The 17644-nt window shown below is 39.6% G+C and overlaps 1 protein-coding gene across 1 annotated transcript in view; it reads right to left on the bottom strand.

The window, feature by feature from the left end:
• Positions 1-777: 777 nt before the first annotated feature.
• The window catches only part of pappaa (pregnancy-associated plasma protein A, pappalysin 1a), an 89608-nt gene continuing 72741 nt past the window's right edge, over positions 778-17644 (bottom strand). Inside the window, exons 21-22 of the mRNA XM_056404099.1 lie at positions 17331-17429; positions 778-7713 (exon numbers count right to left, since the gene is read on the bottom strand). Of these exons, the coding sequence (XP_056260074.1) occupies positions 7609-7713; positions 17331-17429 (204 nt within the window). The 3' untranslated portion in view covers positions 778-7608. The remainder of the gene's footprint in view (positions 7714-17330; positions 17430-17644) is intronic.

The following is a 17644-nucleotide window of genomic DNA, read 5'->3' as shown; positions in this document are numbered from 1 at the left end:
GAGAAGCCTGTGGGGTGCAAACCACTACAGTGAAGTTGCACAATATCACAGCAATATTTGGATCAGAATTAATTAGCATGATGGCAAAATGAGGCACAGATGAAAATGGCTGTAATCATCATATTTTTAAGTCAGCAAATGTAGATTGCAGTGCAATGCCTGTTATTTCCCAGGTTTTTGCCCAATTTACAACATGATCCAGCTTAAAAATATTTACATTGAGCTAGGAAGGGAGGAAATCATTCACTGAACTAACAGACAGCTATCCCCTATGAATTACTCTAATTTATATCATTAACTGAAGGTGGCTATGCCTCTCTGCATGTGAGCTGCTGGGAAGCATTTTCTTTTTCCATCTCCCTCAACAAACTATTCCTTTAAGCTGAGATCCAGTTTCTTTCCAGTCATGCAACATTAACTGCACTTTAAAAATCAGTAGCTTGATGTTCATTCTCACAAATTAGGCCATTAACGTCATTGGTGTGCCAGGAACAGCACTCACATTTCCATGCCAATGTATCAATGGAGGCTTAAAGAATGAGTTCCTCTTTTATAACCACCTCAGCCCATTTTTTAAAATTATTATTATTATTATTATTTTGAAAGGGCTTACTATGGATCTTTGGTGCCCAAATGACTTCCAGAAGAAACATACTCTTTATAGGCATACAAGAGTTGAAAATACAATATACAGCAGCTCCAAATGAACCTGGACAGACCAATAATGGAAAAAAAACAAAGTGACCACACTTGTGCAGCTTATGTTCACTTTAACCAGTGTTTTATTTCTACACAATAAATGACAGCAAAATGAACATGATACTCATCTGTATGACTCTTCCTTATGAAAATATAGTACACATCAGACATGTTTTGCCATGTACCAGAGCACCAAAAATATATATAATTGCAACTGTGAAAACAGAGAGAAACATCGACTGAAACATAAAAGTCCAATCTGTTGTATATGTGCCTGAAAAAGTGCATACTGTGTAAGAACCAAAGAGAGAGGAGGCCATCAGAGGGAGGGAGGGAGAGAGGGAGGGAGGGACTACTGAGTCTGATGGCTACCTTTACAGTGTTGGTGAAATTCTCAGCAAACACAAAGGCATAGGGATAAGACTCAACAATATACAGTATGGAGTGAGGACAAATGAAAGCTGTTGGTTGGTGCCAGTCAACGCAGATCAAATTTGAAAACTTCTCAATGCATAACAAAGATCAGTCAAGCTTGATTATGAGGATCAATTTCAACAGACTCCTAAGACCCAGAAATGACCATTATGATTTTATTCATCTTGACAACAAATAAATAATTTATGACTCAATGGATAAATTCATGGTTTAGACACCTGACAACAGTGCTTGTACTAAGCCTTTATGAACAAATAAATGCTGACAGCGAGTGGTGTGGTAAAGCATCACAGGTCTTTTTTTTTTCTTTTTTTCTGTCTTTGCAGGTGATACTTTGACACAATGCACAACATATTCACGGTTCATCTCTTTGTATAATAGTTATGATAAAAATGAATCCAAGAGAGCTACTCCCAAACAGTTAGTACATGGTTTGCAAATACAATCATCATATAATATTATTTACATCTTAAAATATATTTGTTGAGCAATCAGGTACGAAACATTGCAGTAATACCACTAGATATCCACATAATATGTAAATACACTTTTTTTTGTACTTCCCACTTAGAAAAAAGGACAATTCACCTTTTTTTTTTTATTTATTTAGGGATTAGGAAACAGACATAAGTGGACCATTCTATAACCAGAGGCCTGTGAGAGGTACTTCATGTGTTACAATACACAAAGAAAATGTCTTACAACAAGATGGCACATCAGTATTTTTCTCCACAATGATCTGAGCAAAAAACATTAGGGCTTCAGACACTCTTTATTATACTCCCCATCGCTTCGTAATGAGTTAGACACTACAAAGTTTCTGCCATTTTTAGAAGAGCAATACAAATACCAGGTGTGAAATTAGAAACAAAGGAGCGACTGTTGGTGGAAAATGTGGAGAGGTATCAAAGCCCGTCAAAAAAGACTGCTACACAAATCATATTATGTGATAAGCATAGGCTCTAGGTGAGAAGAACTGTGTTCCTTCAGCCTAACTTCAAAAGGCTCTGTAAGCTGGGCAAACATCCTCTCTCATTTTTACAGGGCCAGCTTGACCCTGGCCGCCCTAAGCAGGCATACCTGACAGTGACAGATGAGGCAGTGTGTCGAGGAGTGGGGAGGTGGAGGTAGGAGGGTGGTGATGGTGGTGGTGGGTGGGGTAGGGTGGGGTGGGGTGGGGGGGAGTCCCAGAGAGGGATGGCTGCCACCCCTAGAAGAAACTCTGACTCATTGGCCTCGGCTTGTTGCCAGTCAGCACCGGCCACCACTGGCCCAGGGGCAGCCTCTGTGAGTACACATTTTCACACCTGGACAAATACCTAGACTGGCCAGGAAAAGCAGCCCACCCATCCCTACCTCTCTCTTTGCCCCCCCTCTACCCCCCCTCTAAGAGCGCTCTATCTGGAGCACCATCGGCTGCCTTTTGACCTCCAGTCCTTCTTTCCCTTAATTTTTGATCCCTCTCTTTGCCACTTGCCCATTTTCTCCTGCCCTCAGCCGGCTGTGTACATATATTCCTTGTGCCTTACCCTGGCTCTGAAAATGTTGTTTGCTATATTATGGATTTATGTACTTGACCATTATATACTTGGTTCTCCTTTCACAACTCCTTGTAAGTATGGCTAATGTGTGCATTTAAAAAAAAGCAAATCAAGAAGAACAAAAAACAGAAAACAAAAACTTTACATTCTGGTTTTAAAGGGAAAAAAAGATACACTGCACTCAGTAACATTTTAAATGTGGCAAATCCTCATTGGATACAAGCAGTGTCCATCTACACTTAATGACCAATGAGATTTCATTCATGGTTGTGGGCTTGAAGTGTACTGTATGTCTGATCAACGCTTGACGCCAATGATCACAACCGAGTGTGATAACAGACAAAATGACAGTTTTGACTCACAACCAATAATGTTTTTGTTTATAAGAACAATGTAAAAAATAACTTACATGGACATTAAATATAACTTAAAAAAGTATAACACTCTCAATAAATAGTTCTACTATTTACACCATTGTTATGAGACGCAAAAATGTCACTAAAATACCAAAAATATAGAAGCAGCAAACATTACAGGCATGAGGTACAGCAAGGGATCCTGTGAAGACTACAGTAGAGAGGTGATGTCCTCATCCAATGCGCAATCTTATACTTTCTTCCATGAATATCTTGTTTAGCTATGGCTTATGGGTACCTTCTCCAATATTAAGAATATAATTTTTCAAGTTGACATGCAGTCACATTCTGTAGCCTTTCTGATAGTAATAACGATAAGATGTTTTGGTATCCAGGTGATACAAGTAATTGTTGAGGAGGATATTTATAAGTTAGTCAAAGTATGTGGAAGCAACAACAGGTTGTATTGACTCAGTTTATAGGATGAAGGGAAGGATCCAATGACAGATTTCGGATTCATCCATTCAAATGGTTGGAATTGGCTTTCCAGTGACCTCAATGGCAGATGATGAACCACAGTACTGCATGTCATTGGCATAGTGTAGTGATTGCAGGTCAGTCTCTCCCCACTGGTAACAGTTCTATGTAAAGCAGCAGTATCTGGAGTACTAACATTACATATAATTTGATAATATCAACATAATACAAGTCTTTTTTTATTCTTTTTTTTTTTTTTTTTTTTTTTTTTTTTTTTAAACCAGGGCTATATACCTTTCATATAAAGTGTTAAATGCAATCTTTGAAGATGATGTAACCTTTAGAACGTCCTTACAAAGTTTCATATTTCATAAAAGTTACAAATTCTTTTAAGAGTCCCTTTTTTAAATGGGAGTTTCTTCATTTAAGTTTTTCCTTCACCTTCAGCATCTCTAGGTTTCTCCAAAATTTACACCTTTAACCTAAGATAAACATCAGGGCAAAACAAAAGACAAACAACTTTGCAATCTAGCTAGACCTTAAATATGTGGACAATATACGGTATTTCTATAGATAATGCATTGGTGTGTACCCTATTTTGTAAGATCTGGCGCCTCTAAAGATGACGGAAGATGAATATATGGTTCATAGTGACATTGATAACATTGAATGCAAAGTCAAGAGGAGTATCTAGGGTCAGATACGACTAAAACACTAATGATAGGAAAGCTAATAGCAACACAGGGAGTCAAATGACCGAATATCATACAGTTTGTTTCAGATCACCATTCTGACAATAGCAGCTTCTAAACATTTTTGAAAGATATACTTTTTCTTCTTACATGGCAACTAAAAAGTGCAGTAACTGAGGTCAATAATACAAACACTGATTAAATATGACATTTTGTAAAAAAAAAAAACTGAAAATGAAAACAAAAAAAAAACAAACTAAAAACATTTCTCAACACTCCTGTCCATCAAGAACATATATTTATATTTACACAATATTTTTTTTTCTTTGTATTTGGTGGAAAATAATACCTTTTCACTTTCTCCGCATGTCGTGGTATTGTCTTAGTTCTTCACTAACATTAGTTTGAAAAATGACATGAAATTGGTCTTACATCACCACTTGTACAGCATGTTGTATACACATTGTTTCCCTACTTATGAGAATGATCTGGAATGCTATAGCAGCCTAATATGAGTCAGAGGGACTGTGCCATTGACCCAAAATGAAATTAAAAGTTATAACCATGCTGACTGTAACCATGGTTATTGTTGCAGCCAAGTAGGAGCAGCAAAATTTGGACCAATATGCCAAGCAGCCTTCATTATCAAATGTGCATGAGAAAAATCTAGTGTGTATATGTGTGTGTGGAATGATGAGTAACAAAATACAAAGCTGTTGTAGCAGCCATATAATCTAATGATGTTAATTGGTGGGGACGGACACCCAAGTTCACAATACTGAAAAGTGCTGATCACAACCAAGTGCACTTTTTTACTGCAGAGACAAACATAATAGTAAAATGACTAAAACAGAGAATCTTAGGGACCTTTGATCATATTGTGACTGCTAATGCTGTACTGACATATACATCCAAATGTCATTTTTATAGACAACATTGTTGCCTGCAGAGCTGGAGCTGAGAGTCCAATACTACTGGGAGGGGAGAGAATGAGAGAAAAGTGTATATGTATTCTCGTGGGTGTGTGTGTCACATGTGGTATCCTTCCACCTATACTCATTTTCACTAAGAGCCATGGCCTATGTCCAGCCCTTTTATTTCTGTACTTTTGTGTGACTGTGCTGTGCAGTACTGTGCAATCAAAAAAAAATAAAAGAAGCCACAGACTCCTGAAAAGCATTGACTACATTCTGAAAAGGGCTGGGATCATTTTATTTTCAGTTTAAACGTTTTAAATCAGTGCTTGAGGTAACAGTGTTCTCATCAAGCACCATGAGGGAGGAGTTCAAACTGAAACTAAAATCACGCCAACCCAAAGTGAGGTGTTATCGATGACATTCTTTAAGTCGTGGTCAATGTGTGTAGTATTTTCTTGGGCAGCTGGGTTAAATGGGAATGACAAGTGAGGTTCTGGGTTTTTTTTTTTTTTTTTAAAGTTCTTAGTGCATTTCATATGTGGTGTTGTCAACATGTATTAATGTGAGCTGAAAGTATAGTGTACTAACATGCAAGTGTGAATGAATGCTAGAAGGAGGTACTGTAAGCAGCAAGGCAGACAAAGCTGTCTAACCCTATCAGATATGATGTGACGATGGCGAGTAGCAGCAAACACAGTAGCAGAAGTCATGCTAAAAATGTTTCGATTATGCATTCAGGATTTTGCTCTCAGGTTTTTTTGTGTTTGTGTATTTCATTTTGGCTTTTGTGTTGAATCTGTGGCTTGAAACTTAATTAAGGCGAGACACGGCAGGCAAAAACTTTGTTTTTTCATACACTAGTCGATTTTGAGATTTTGGGCTATTCTGCTTCCATATCATGTCTCCTTTTAGACTAGTGGAAAGATAACTTCCAAAATACACATTTAAGTGTTTATTTTACAACACTTTGTCTATTTGTTTCTGTAGATTTCTCCTAAATTCAGTTAGCACTCTAACTCAACATGTAGTACCGCAATCATTGTCCACACCATGTCGTCACAGGTGTCGTTGTAAAGCTCTCTCTCTTTCCTGCAAAATGTAATGGGATCCAAACATGGTCATTTCCTGTGTATCCTGTGTAAATAGTGGTTTCCAATAAAAATTTATGGAATTTTACAATAAATATCTTTGAAGGCCGTTTTCTCAAAATGAATTTTTTCCTCATACTCTGAGCCAGAAATCTCCACTTCAGCAGCACTTACAAACACCAAACTTTCCAGTTTTACTCTTGTCTGTATTCTGTAGGTTTTTACAGAGGGGTTTGTACATATATCATTCATAGCCTGATTTATATAACATTTTATTACTAAAAGCATGGCCAAAATGAATTTGTTATGGCTGACAGTCATTTCTGATTCATGGAGAGATAAAACATCTATTCAAAACCACCTCTGTAAAAACACTTGACTCTATTATCTCAACAAAAGGAAACAAGAATTTTGAATCTAGCGTCATCCAATGTTTAGATTTCTGTTAGAAATTACATAATGCGTCATTTGCATATTTAAACAGAAAATTTCACAAAACTTGTAACATAAGAAATAGTTGTCTTAATGTAAGGAAACAACTGGGAAAGTTTCATGGTGATCCGTGTTAATTAATTTTTTTTTACTCTATTCACCTGTAGTGTCTTGCCTTAAGAATATGGCTGTCTCATTCCCCACCAAGCTAGGAATAACCTCTATAGCCTCTGATGTGCCTATGAAGAAACACACTTTACTGAAAAAGGACATAGAGATACAGAATGTCTAACCAGTTAGAAACCAGGAATGATATAAGCCCAAACTTCTAGCCCCTCCAAAAAGGTGTTGAACATGCCTTCAAAGTGTGTGAGGATTATTTTTTAACATTTGTTTTTGATTTCCTTCATATTTGCAAAAACACAGAGCCAACATCAACACAATCCCCAACTTGCACATTTTAAGGTACCTTAGGTTCAATCGTGTGATTGTAGAACAAGGTCACTAAAATAGACACTGAAGCCAGCACAAAACTGAACAAAAGGCATGCTACCTAGGCTTGGTTATGTTTTTGTTTATTTTTTTTTGTTTGTTTGTTTGTTTTCTTATTCTTTCAAAAAAGTGTCTGTTTCATGTAATTTTTTTTCTCCTTGCTATGTTTTTTTTTTTTGTTTTGTTTTTTTATTGATGATATTGCAGGGTTACTTTCCTTTTTAGCTGAGAAATGAAGTTTTCTGTGGAGTCTCATGGGTCCCATCCTCTTTTTCTAGATCTTTCTGTGAGGTGGAGGTGGAGGCATTTCAGCTGGTTGGGGTTGCAGTATGGATGGAGAGGTATGCCTGTTAAGCAGCATGTGCAGGAAACTGGAGGCCGAGAGGAGGATGAAGGAGGGGTCTGCCTCGGCCACTCTGGCTGTGTTGTGTTGGAGCAAGGTTCCTGGGACGTTGAACAGAGGTCCCTGCTCAGGTTGGTCACCCCAGGGAATGGACGTGTTCATCCTTTCTGTTCTCTATAGCGTTGGGATCCCGACAGGAGCACTCATCCCGTATGTCGCAGGACATGGGGAATGGAATCACCTGGGCAGGAGAAACAAAGATACTTACAGTCATTAAGTGTAATTACCATTGACTCTACAACCCATGTAATCATTACATATGCATAGTGGGTGGTCGAAAGAGGTTGAAACTGACAGCAATACTTTTAAGTTAAAGACAAGATCCCAAGTTCCATAAACACCAAATACCTGCATGTCAGGCGTAATTGCATTTGTTCTATAAAATCTAGTTCTCCACCATAAACATCTACATACACATCTTGCTGTAGCAAGTAAATAACATACATTGAAATTGAAATGAACATACATTCCATTAGTGGGTTTGGTACAGAAGACCAATGATATATCACAAAATCAATAACCATGGGTCTCTGATATTCTGATGTCAAAGTTAAACACTGTAGGTGAAAATAGAACCGGAAGATCATTGGCCATTGCCCCCGGCGTTTGACGTCACTGGACAACGTTGGCAATGCGTCACCAGCACCAGCTGCTGCTGCCTTGTCTGCTTGCCTCTCGGGGGGCCTGCTTCAGCTGTTTGAGTACACAAAATGTGTCCCCCTTCTCCAGGCCAAACAAGGAACACATGTGGTCCAAGTCATGGAAGGCAGGCAGCAGACCGAGGGCATGTATGCATTTGTGTTCTGGTGGCTTATCAAATCAATCTGTGGGGGCCTGTGGCCAGTGTCACTTTTTCTTATTAGGGCTAAGTGGTATTGCCTCTTTTGCACAATGGATCTCAGTATACAATGTAAATGTAATGACAATACCAGCCACTTTACCCAACACAGATACGTAGTTGACAGCACGCCTCATGCCAAAGACAGCTATTAGTTCAAAGCTATTAATGAAAGCTGTCTGGCTGCTATGGGAGGGGCTGTTTCCAGGGGAGGGTCATGGAGCAATTATGTGAATATGGAGTAGCTGCTACTGTAATACCATCAAATAAATTGCGTCAAGAGCTAATACTATCTGGGAGGTTAGTCAAGTAATTACTGAATGCATTAGCAAAGAATGACTAAGAAATGAAAACTTCCCATCCACTAAAAGACACATTCATAACAGTAGTGTCCACTGCATTGCACACTGTCAGCTCCAAAGTTTTGGGACTTTGAGGCTCACTCACTTCCTGAGTGACTAATTACAAAAAAAAAAATAAATTCATCTTGTTTTGCTAGATATTAATGGAAACGTCATTGTGAGGGGTAATTGTTTTCAGTTTTTACACATTTTCACAAAAATACATGCATTTCTAAAAAAAAAAAGAGCAGATCTCTTAGAACTTTTCTTTTTAAAAAAAATATTAATTAATGTCCCCATGTTTCCCACTACAGGAAGATTCTGACCACAATTAAAGAAGTTTCTTAGCTCAGATGATCTTTCAGTAATAGAAATTGGCGAGAAAAATGGATAAAAAATAAGAGTATATGTTCATTTATGGGACATCAGATTTTATGCCTCAGTGCCAGTCTCACGTTTTTCTTTGGATAGCACTGTAAAGTAAATGCCTCTATGCAAAACACAGGAAACAGCACCAACAGTTTGTGAGAGTCAGGGATTTGTAGACAGCAGTCCTGTGGAATGACATGGGGGAGCATGCTAGTCACTGAGGAGCAGTGACGCAGGCTCCCCTTTGAAATAGCGTATTAAATAAGTTGTTTGTGTGTGTGAGTGTGTGTGTTGAGGGGGGGTGGCGGGGGTGTTCCTAATGTGAGGGCCAGGTGGGCAGTGCCCAGACTCCTCTGAGAAAATGAGGCCTACATGTGACGACTTTACAAGCCCAGGTCCGGACACACTTCAGAAACAGCTGTCAACCGCGTGAGCAGTGTTTCCTCTGTGGCATTTTGAAGCCAAGAACATGGGGCTCCTCACTCTCACCTAACTCTTTCTCAGTTTAATTACACTATCTCTCAGTTTCACACTTTCACCTTGTCTACTTTAGAGTCTCTTCCTTACTTTACCTTGCTTTATCCCTCCTCTCTCTCTCTCTCAGCACAATCCCCCACTACGCCTCCCACCTCCCTTCTACACCTCACTTCCCCTCCAAGGCCACTTCTGTTTATCTCTCTATCTAGAGAATGACGGTGGGTGGCAAATTTGACATGGTTTCCTTTGACCTTGACCTCCAGGGTGGCTGGGCCAGCTGCCACATCTGGCCCTGACTTGAGGTTCTCTCAGGGTGGCTGGGAAATGGGACTGGCTGGCCTTGTGAGCCTGGGGGCCCTCATGCTGCCCCATGTCCCAGGGCTAGAGGAAGGCTGGGGGAGGACACCCACTAACAGCAACATGAAAGCCCTTCTGAAGAACGCAGACCTTGTCAGAGCCCCATCCTTCCATCTCAGGAACAGGTCAAAATAACACAGAGTTCCTCTCTACATTTCTGTGTGTGCAGAGTGTGTCAGTCAGTGTGAAGGGAGGTGGTGTAAGGGGCACAGGCCTGGGGAAAAGGGAACTGGCTGATCTAGGGATGCATAACACACAGTTCATTAGCAAGTAGCTGAGGTTATTAGAGTTTATTACAACTAGCAACATTTCTGTCAGAAACTTCTTAGGCAACACGGTACAACTTTTAACTTAACCTTTCCCAGCTGTGTAGAAAAGCCCTGCATGTTATCCTTCCTTCCCCTCACTCTCAGATGCATTTTGCCCCCTTCACCCTCAGCCCCCACTCCCCACACACAGATACACATAGAAAAGTTGGGAATAAAGGAAGCTATGGAATACTGCTGCTTATTTAATGATTGGCCATAAGCATCACATTGCAGTGGTTTTATAAAACACAAAGTAAGATGGTAACAAACAATTTCTTGATTCCGTGACCAAGAAATACCCCTAGTGCCTGTGCAGATGCCTCAGCCCCCTCCTCCGCTTTAATTGCCCTGGCAGAGCATTGGGCAATGGGAAATAAAGTCAACTTAGCTTTAAAAAATAAAGAGCTGTTGATGGCATGCATTTTTGGCATCCAGTTATGTGAATATTTGATGCATCTAATAACAGAAACGAAATCGCAGAGAAGTAAATGACATTTTAAAAGGGAGCAAAGAGATTTGTCTATGTGAGTCACCAACTCAGACGGAGAGGTTAGTGGTCAGGGGTGGCTATCACGGACCATCAGCTAGGACACAAACATCAATCGTGGCACATAGCAAGTCACGTAGTGAGCTTACTTGTGCCAGACTGAGAGTTGTAAACAGGGGTGAAAGGCTGGGAGAGATCTCAGCACTTACCCTAGACCCCACCACCAACGCAGACAGAAAAACATACAGGCACATTTAGAAATAGTTGTTTTAGAGAGGCCAAGCCGTATAACTATATAATCGGTGCCCTCTGCGTACGGCTTCCAGCATCCAAGAAAGGAATTCCTTCCAAACTGGGGGGGGGGGGGGTTGAGGGGACCTACAAAAAGGGTCTTGCGCAGGCAACCCTCAGAAAGGCATACTCTTGCCTCCTCTCCTCCCTGCCTCTCCAAATCCAGCCAACAGCTTGCAACTATTAAGGGGAGATCCTGTGGTGACCTTACGTGCAGCCAGTCCTTGCACCTTCAAAGCTCCTGGGGTGGAATAATACACAGCAAGTCATCCAGAACTCCTTAATACACAAATCTCTACCAAAATAAAAGACGAGAGCAGCATTTGCTGGAAAGGGGACTAAAACTAAATGAGCAACTGAGTTCCATGAGTCCCCCCCCCCCACTTATTCAGCTTTTATCAGGATGAAACTCAGAGCTCCGAGGAAAAAGAGAAGAGAGGAAGCACGAGGAATCTGGAAATATTTAGGAATTGATAACCTAATTCCTACAATAGCTTTTAAGCTTGTGTGGAAAGAGCAGAAAATGCTCACTTGTTGTATCTGGAAGAAATTGTATCACATTCCAAAAATTATGATTTTTTTCATTTTGATGCATTGAATCATTTCATATTTGAAAGGCATGGCATTTGATGTTGGGGAACGCAGTAATAAACAATCATGTGATTGCTGTAAAGAAGTCACTTAAGCATCTTCTGCTAAGGACGGGTGAGCAGATGTTTCCATCAGTGTTTTGTATCTCCTCCATCACTGGAGACATAATAGTGGTATGCACATTTGGTGTTGGGTCAGAGATAAAAACAAGTCAGGCAGAGGAGGATTTGTTTTTCAACTTTGGACTCTTTGGACAGGCTTAAAGGACCAAAAGAGATATGTATATGATTCTGGACAATGAGGGAGGATGAAGATCTGTTGTAAAATTTCATTTTGTCCCTTTTTTTTCCTTTTGCCTCATTACTAAAGATCAGAGGGAAACAGTGCATGTAAGAGTTTGGCAAAGGACCAAATAATAGGTGTGTGAGTTTGTGTGGAAAGGGTCATACCATTGTCTCAACACACTGGGGACACGAGCACTGACCAAGATTCCCACTGAGTCACCTGACTTCTGCATCAAAGCAACTGGTGGCTGGTGTGTCTGTTCATGTGCTGTATATGTTTGTGTTGTGCGTGTGAGTGACTGTGAACGGGAGAGAGAGAACATGAATGAGTGTGAGTGTGTGTGTTTCTCTCACAGATCATAAGGAAAGGAAGCAAATGTTTTATCTTTCAAACTGTGACATAATTCGGACTATAATCCGTTTAGATTATAAACTCTTTCTAAAAAATAATAAAGTATCTGCTTAAACAAAGGTTGAATTACTGATTTTAATTTGAAAACCTCAGTTAAAGTAACACAATTCCCTGGTTACTGCCGTTCCCCAGCAATAAAATCAGCAATAAAAAATATCTGAAAAGACCAAAAGCAACAATAACAGGGTTGTGAAGCTGTACTGAGAGATAGACTACCGTCTCTCATTACTTTACAGCTTCCAAACCCTATCTGTAGCACCAAGCCCAGAAGAGACTACTGAAAAAAGGTTGCAAATATACTATATAGTTTCACTTTTGTTGAAAGATGAAATCATTTCCTAAGACAAAAAGACTTTAGTTTACAGCAAACATTACTTTATAGGAGTAAATACTAGAGTTGCAGGATGATTTTCAGATGTGGATTAATAGATATTTGCAGTGCAGGTCCATATTAACTGTGGGATTCCGATATAAGCATGAAATACACTAGAGTGACCATGTACATTGTAATGAAGCAACCATGTGGCTGATTGATGTGTTTTTGAAAGTTTTTGTAAAGGAATACAGTAAAGAGGAATAGCACTTTATAGCAGGATCAATTCATTGTTGGTTTTGTTTGTTCATGATATTTATTAACAATGAAAATACATAGAATATCACTAGAGTTTGCTATAGCTATTATTCAGCGACACTATACTATTTTGGTGCCTGTATTTTTACTTGATATCCACTGCAAAAAAAACGGCAAATCAGAAAATTACACAAACAATTTGTTCAAAAGAACAAATCTTTTGGGTGAACAAACCGAACTGAATCACGATCCCTTCATCTCTTAATTCAGTTGAGCTCTGAGTAAGTTGCAACCGAACGTGCAGGGATACACTTACTGAGTGGGATACACGCAAGTGAGTGAGTCTATCCCTTCAAACAAATAACTTTCATATGTGAGCCTCAAGTGTTGCTCAGTGATTATCGGGGCTAGAGCTCCGATCAACGATTTAGAGAAAACTACATTTTTAATGAACTGATTGCAGTGATTTGGGACACAAAAAAAAAAAAAAAAAAAAACTGCTTTACACATCACTACACGCAATACTTTGTTGGTCTTTGAAGGAGTCTGATCTCTGACACCAATATTTTATTAGGTCTTCAAGGGAGCAGCTTCTTAATCTATAATAGTCAATTAAATGCAATCCAATGAAACAGCTAATATAATCTATTATAAGCACTTTCGATAACTTTACTTTTGATTTACTTAAGCAGACTTATTGCAGTAAGAATTTTTTTTCTGTGAAAGTTTTCTGTGTGTAAAACAGTTGCTATGAGCTGCAATAAATACAGATAGTTCCTAGCTGACATCAAATGAGATCCACCGTAACGCAGACAACAAAATCTGTGTTCAGGAACAATTAGACAAGTTGGGACAAAGTATTCACTTGTGGTCTGGACGAGAACATTGATTTCCCGCTAAAGAAGAAAAAACTGGCGTTCTTTGTCACCCAGCAAGTGTATTACTCAGCAGCTCGGAGGCGAAGGTCTGTCATAAATGAGTTACAGATTCCTTTTGTCATATATTGTGTCATTTTCCTTTGTTTTTGGAGGTTTTTATGCAGCTCTGTCCCTCGTTGCCTGCCACGCATGTGTTCAGTTTGGTGGAAAATCAGAATCAGGTGCAAAGTATCCTGTTTCTGTTTTGACGGAGTTGATCAAATAGGGATAACTATGAAGGCTTTGCCCGAGAGGAATAAACAACTAAATCTAAATGCCTAACTAAACGCAAGTACCAAAACGATAACAAATACAGAGGAAATTTTAAAGTGGACAAAAAAATATCAAAGCAACGCAATAAAACCCCCAGATAAAGTTGTCAGGCTAATAATTTAAACCTGACATTCAGGTTAATTTGAGTTTCATGCAAACAAGGTTTATATTAGCCGATGCACCAAGCAACATGTGTGTGCAAGTAAGCAGCATCAATTAGGCAATGGGCTAACAAGTCAAAAGGGATTATATCAAACATCTGGCTTTCCTCTGTGCCCTTATCAACGTCACATATCAGCTCCATTCCTTAGTGTTTCCTTTTTTGTTGTTCACCCACAGTAACCTTCCTCGCCCCTTTGCTCCTGGCAGCCGATAAATCAGATTATGATTGGTTATTTCAGAGTAATTTTTCGTATCTTTCTGAACAGTTTCCAAGGGACCCACAAGTGGAAAACACCAGCCAGACTGTTTCCTTTGAATAATGCCAAGGTAAAATGCCTTCAAGTAGAAATTGGACAAGCAGCCTGGAGTTCTTGAGCCCAGGTGATCCACTTACTGTATCATAGCGTAGCAGCCCGCCGAAAAGAGCAAGGTTTCAGTAATCGGAATGGACCTTCTCCTCACCTAATCCATCTTTGCTGGTGTGACAGAAGTTAGTACCAAGTATTTACTTAATTTCCTCCATTTGCCTGCAGTTATTATTTCAGCCAACTGGTAACACCTGTTTTGCAGACACTACTATTGACCATAGGCATGTAGCATCCTTGGCTTGGAAATACTACAGCAGTAAACCTGAGCCAGATTCCTCATCAAGGCGTAAAGTCCAACTGCAATTACATTTAGTCATCCCCCTTTTTTGCAGTCGAATACAGGCAGTGCTATTTTAAAGGCATTATCAACATTTTTCTGTCATTTTAAGGAAGAAAAAAAAGTTATTTGGTGATTTATCAGAAATACTTTTTTCCTCTCAGCGACTGGCGAGGGGGTTATGTCCATGTTTGACTGACAGCAGCTGGCGGGCTGAACCCCAGCAGAATAAATAAACTTTCACTGTAGTTTATAATCCGTGAGCAGACATTGTTTTATAAGCAGTAGTATTGAAGAGTGAGGACCACACCAGGCTCTAAGTGGACCCAAGTGATATTTGCAGATATATTTATATGCTGTTAATGTGCAGCAGCTGAGTAGTTAATTAGCTGAGAAGTTACAGTAAGTCAGCAGAGCACTTTCCCGCATTTGAAATGTTTGCTTGATTGGTTGCTTGTTCGACGAGCTAAGGTGCAGGACGAGTGTTCATGTTTGTGAGCTCGGTAAGATGGAGCAGGAGAGCTAATGTGGGTTAACTCCAAGTCTGTGTTTTGTAGCAGGCTGCCGTCTGGCTGTCAATGATAAAGCTTGGACATTACTAGTCTATGCAAAGGTAAATGCAAAAGTTAGGGGATTCCAACTTGAAACCAAAACGGAGAAAAAAAAAATGTTCTCTCCTTTTGTTTTATGTTTTTCTTTTATCCAAGGTGAGCGTAGGACGTTTGATTTAGAGAGCTATGTTTGCAAAAACACGCGATGTAATGTCAGTTGGATTTAAAGGCTATATTCAGACTAAGCACATAAATTGTTCCTTTGGATTAGTCTTAACTGTTTTCAGGAAGTAGACCTTAAAGTCAAAACCATCAAAGGCATTTCATTTTTAAAACCAGAGATTACTTACTTGACATCCAAACAGACGATGTTCAGACCATACCTCCCTTTGATGAACAACATAACAATTCTTAACTCTAACAAGACCCATTGCCTGCCTTCCTCTCGCCCAGCTCGACCTCTTGTTGCTGCAGTAATTCAATGGAGTCTATCCTCCCATTGGGGTCTGTCAGTAAAAGTGAGTTATGCAAGTTCTGGCTGAGCCCCTGCACTGGATTGGGGCCAGAAGATGTAGAGATGAGATAGCGTCAATCAACAGCAGCGAAACCACTTCAGGAGTGAGGTCACTTCCCAGCAGGCTGCTCACCGACTTTCCTGCTGCTATTGAGCGGAGGATATGATACCTTCCATCTGATAGTAAAGTTATGAATAAAGGACAAAAACAAATCACGGGCCGATGGACCTCTTTCTAGTCTGAGTCTGGTTTATGTATGTTCATTAAAAAAAAAAAAAAAAAAAAAATAGCATAGTGCAATCAAATGAAGCATGAAGAGTATTGTTTGGCCTCACTAAAGTTGCCAGACATTTGGTAATTAGTGATAACTGCGAAAAGTCTCAGTGATCTAAATCCTGTGCAAATTTGCCTTGTCCGTTATCTCGTTGCATCGTAGATTATCCGACACATTGTAGACGCTGATCGACCGAGTGAGCGACATGCAGTATTACAAAAGGAGTAATATTTTATGATAAGTGTTATTTTTCTGTCCTGGACTGGACAGGGATAACGCCGGCTCTAGTCAAAACTGCACATGGAACAGACCAGAAGAGCAGATGCTGCAGCACAGAAGCTACAACACACTTCCAATCAGATCTCCTGCCAGCAGCTGGACGGAACGAGCCAGACAAAGCACCTCCTTGAAGTAAGAGAGTTAGGATGACCAAACTTTTTGACATCTTAATGCTGAAATACAACACAGCCGATTAAGTGTCAAGAGATAAAAAAAAAAAAAAGAAAAAAGATAGAGTGAAGAGGAGCAAGTCAATTATACTCCAAGTTCATATACTCATGACCCCTAAGTGTGTGATGAATAAATACGATTAAAATGACTACCTGCATTTTGAGTAGTGGTATAAATACAGACACACAAAGATAAATATAGACGTTTTACGCATTAGGAAACAGAATACCTCAGAAAAACAAAGACTACTGATGAAGTCTGAAAACTCCCACTCTCTTGGATGTGGAGTCAGTAATCTGTCTACCAGTGATATAAGGTTGGACACAAAGCAAAGGAAGGAAGAATCTGTTTAGAGACGTTCCAAGAGGTGAAATAAAACAGTCTTCGACAGCAAATTCTAATCTTCCATAATACTTACCTTTTGTAGGTAGAATATATTATTTATAAATGTCAAAGCTTGATAAAAGAAACACGCAACCTTTACTGGATGAATGGCAGTGAGAAAGGAAAGGAGGTCCAAGTGGGTAAGGCGCAGGGAAAAAGAAAAACGCTCACATTTGAGGTGGGATTTGTCCCTGAGCTGTATGAGTTGGGGAACTTAACTGTTGATCAGTGTGACCAACCTCAACATCATGTCTCTGTCTGAAGGGTGAGATTTATTCTGAGGTACGAATATGCCACTAACCTTCTTGGTCTTGACAGTGGATTGGCAGCAGTCTCCTCCGTCATAGTTACAGAAGGCTCTGTTGTTGACCGAATCACAGTAGTTGTCTCCCATGAATGGCTACACAAGAAAAAAGCAGTGTGTCAATTAGACAAAAAATACTGGGTGGAAAAAAAAGTGCTACCTTTTATATTGCTAACGTAACTGGTTGATAATGATTAAAAGGTGAATTACTGGAAAAAGCCTTTTGTTTTAGTGGTAGTTTCCTTTTCGGGGCCTTTTAGACGTCTGCGGATAGATTTGCTGATGAATCCGATGCATTAAATTTCCCTCAT

Source organism: Seriola aureovittata, chromosome 18, assembly GCF_021018895.1.
Source record: "Seriola aureovittata isolate HTS-2021-v1 ecotype China chromosome 18, ASM2101889v1, whole genome shotgun sequence".
Lineage (NCBI taxonomy): Eukaryota > Metazoa > Chordata > Actinopteri > Carangiformes > Carangidae > Seriola > Seriola aureovittata.
The sequence above is the reverse complement of the archived record's forward strand: the minus strand, read 5'-3'. Positions and strand labels throughout refer to the sequence as shown.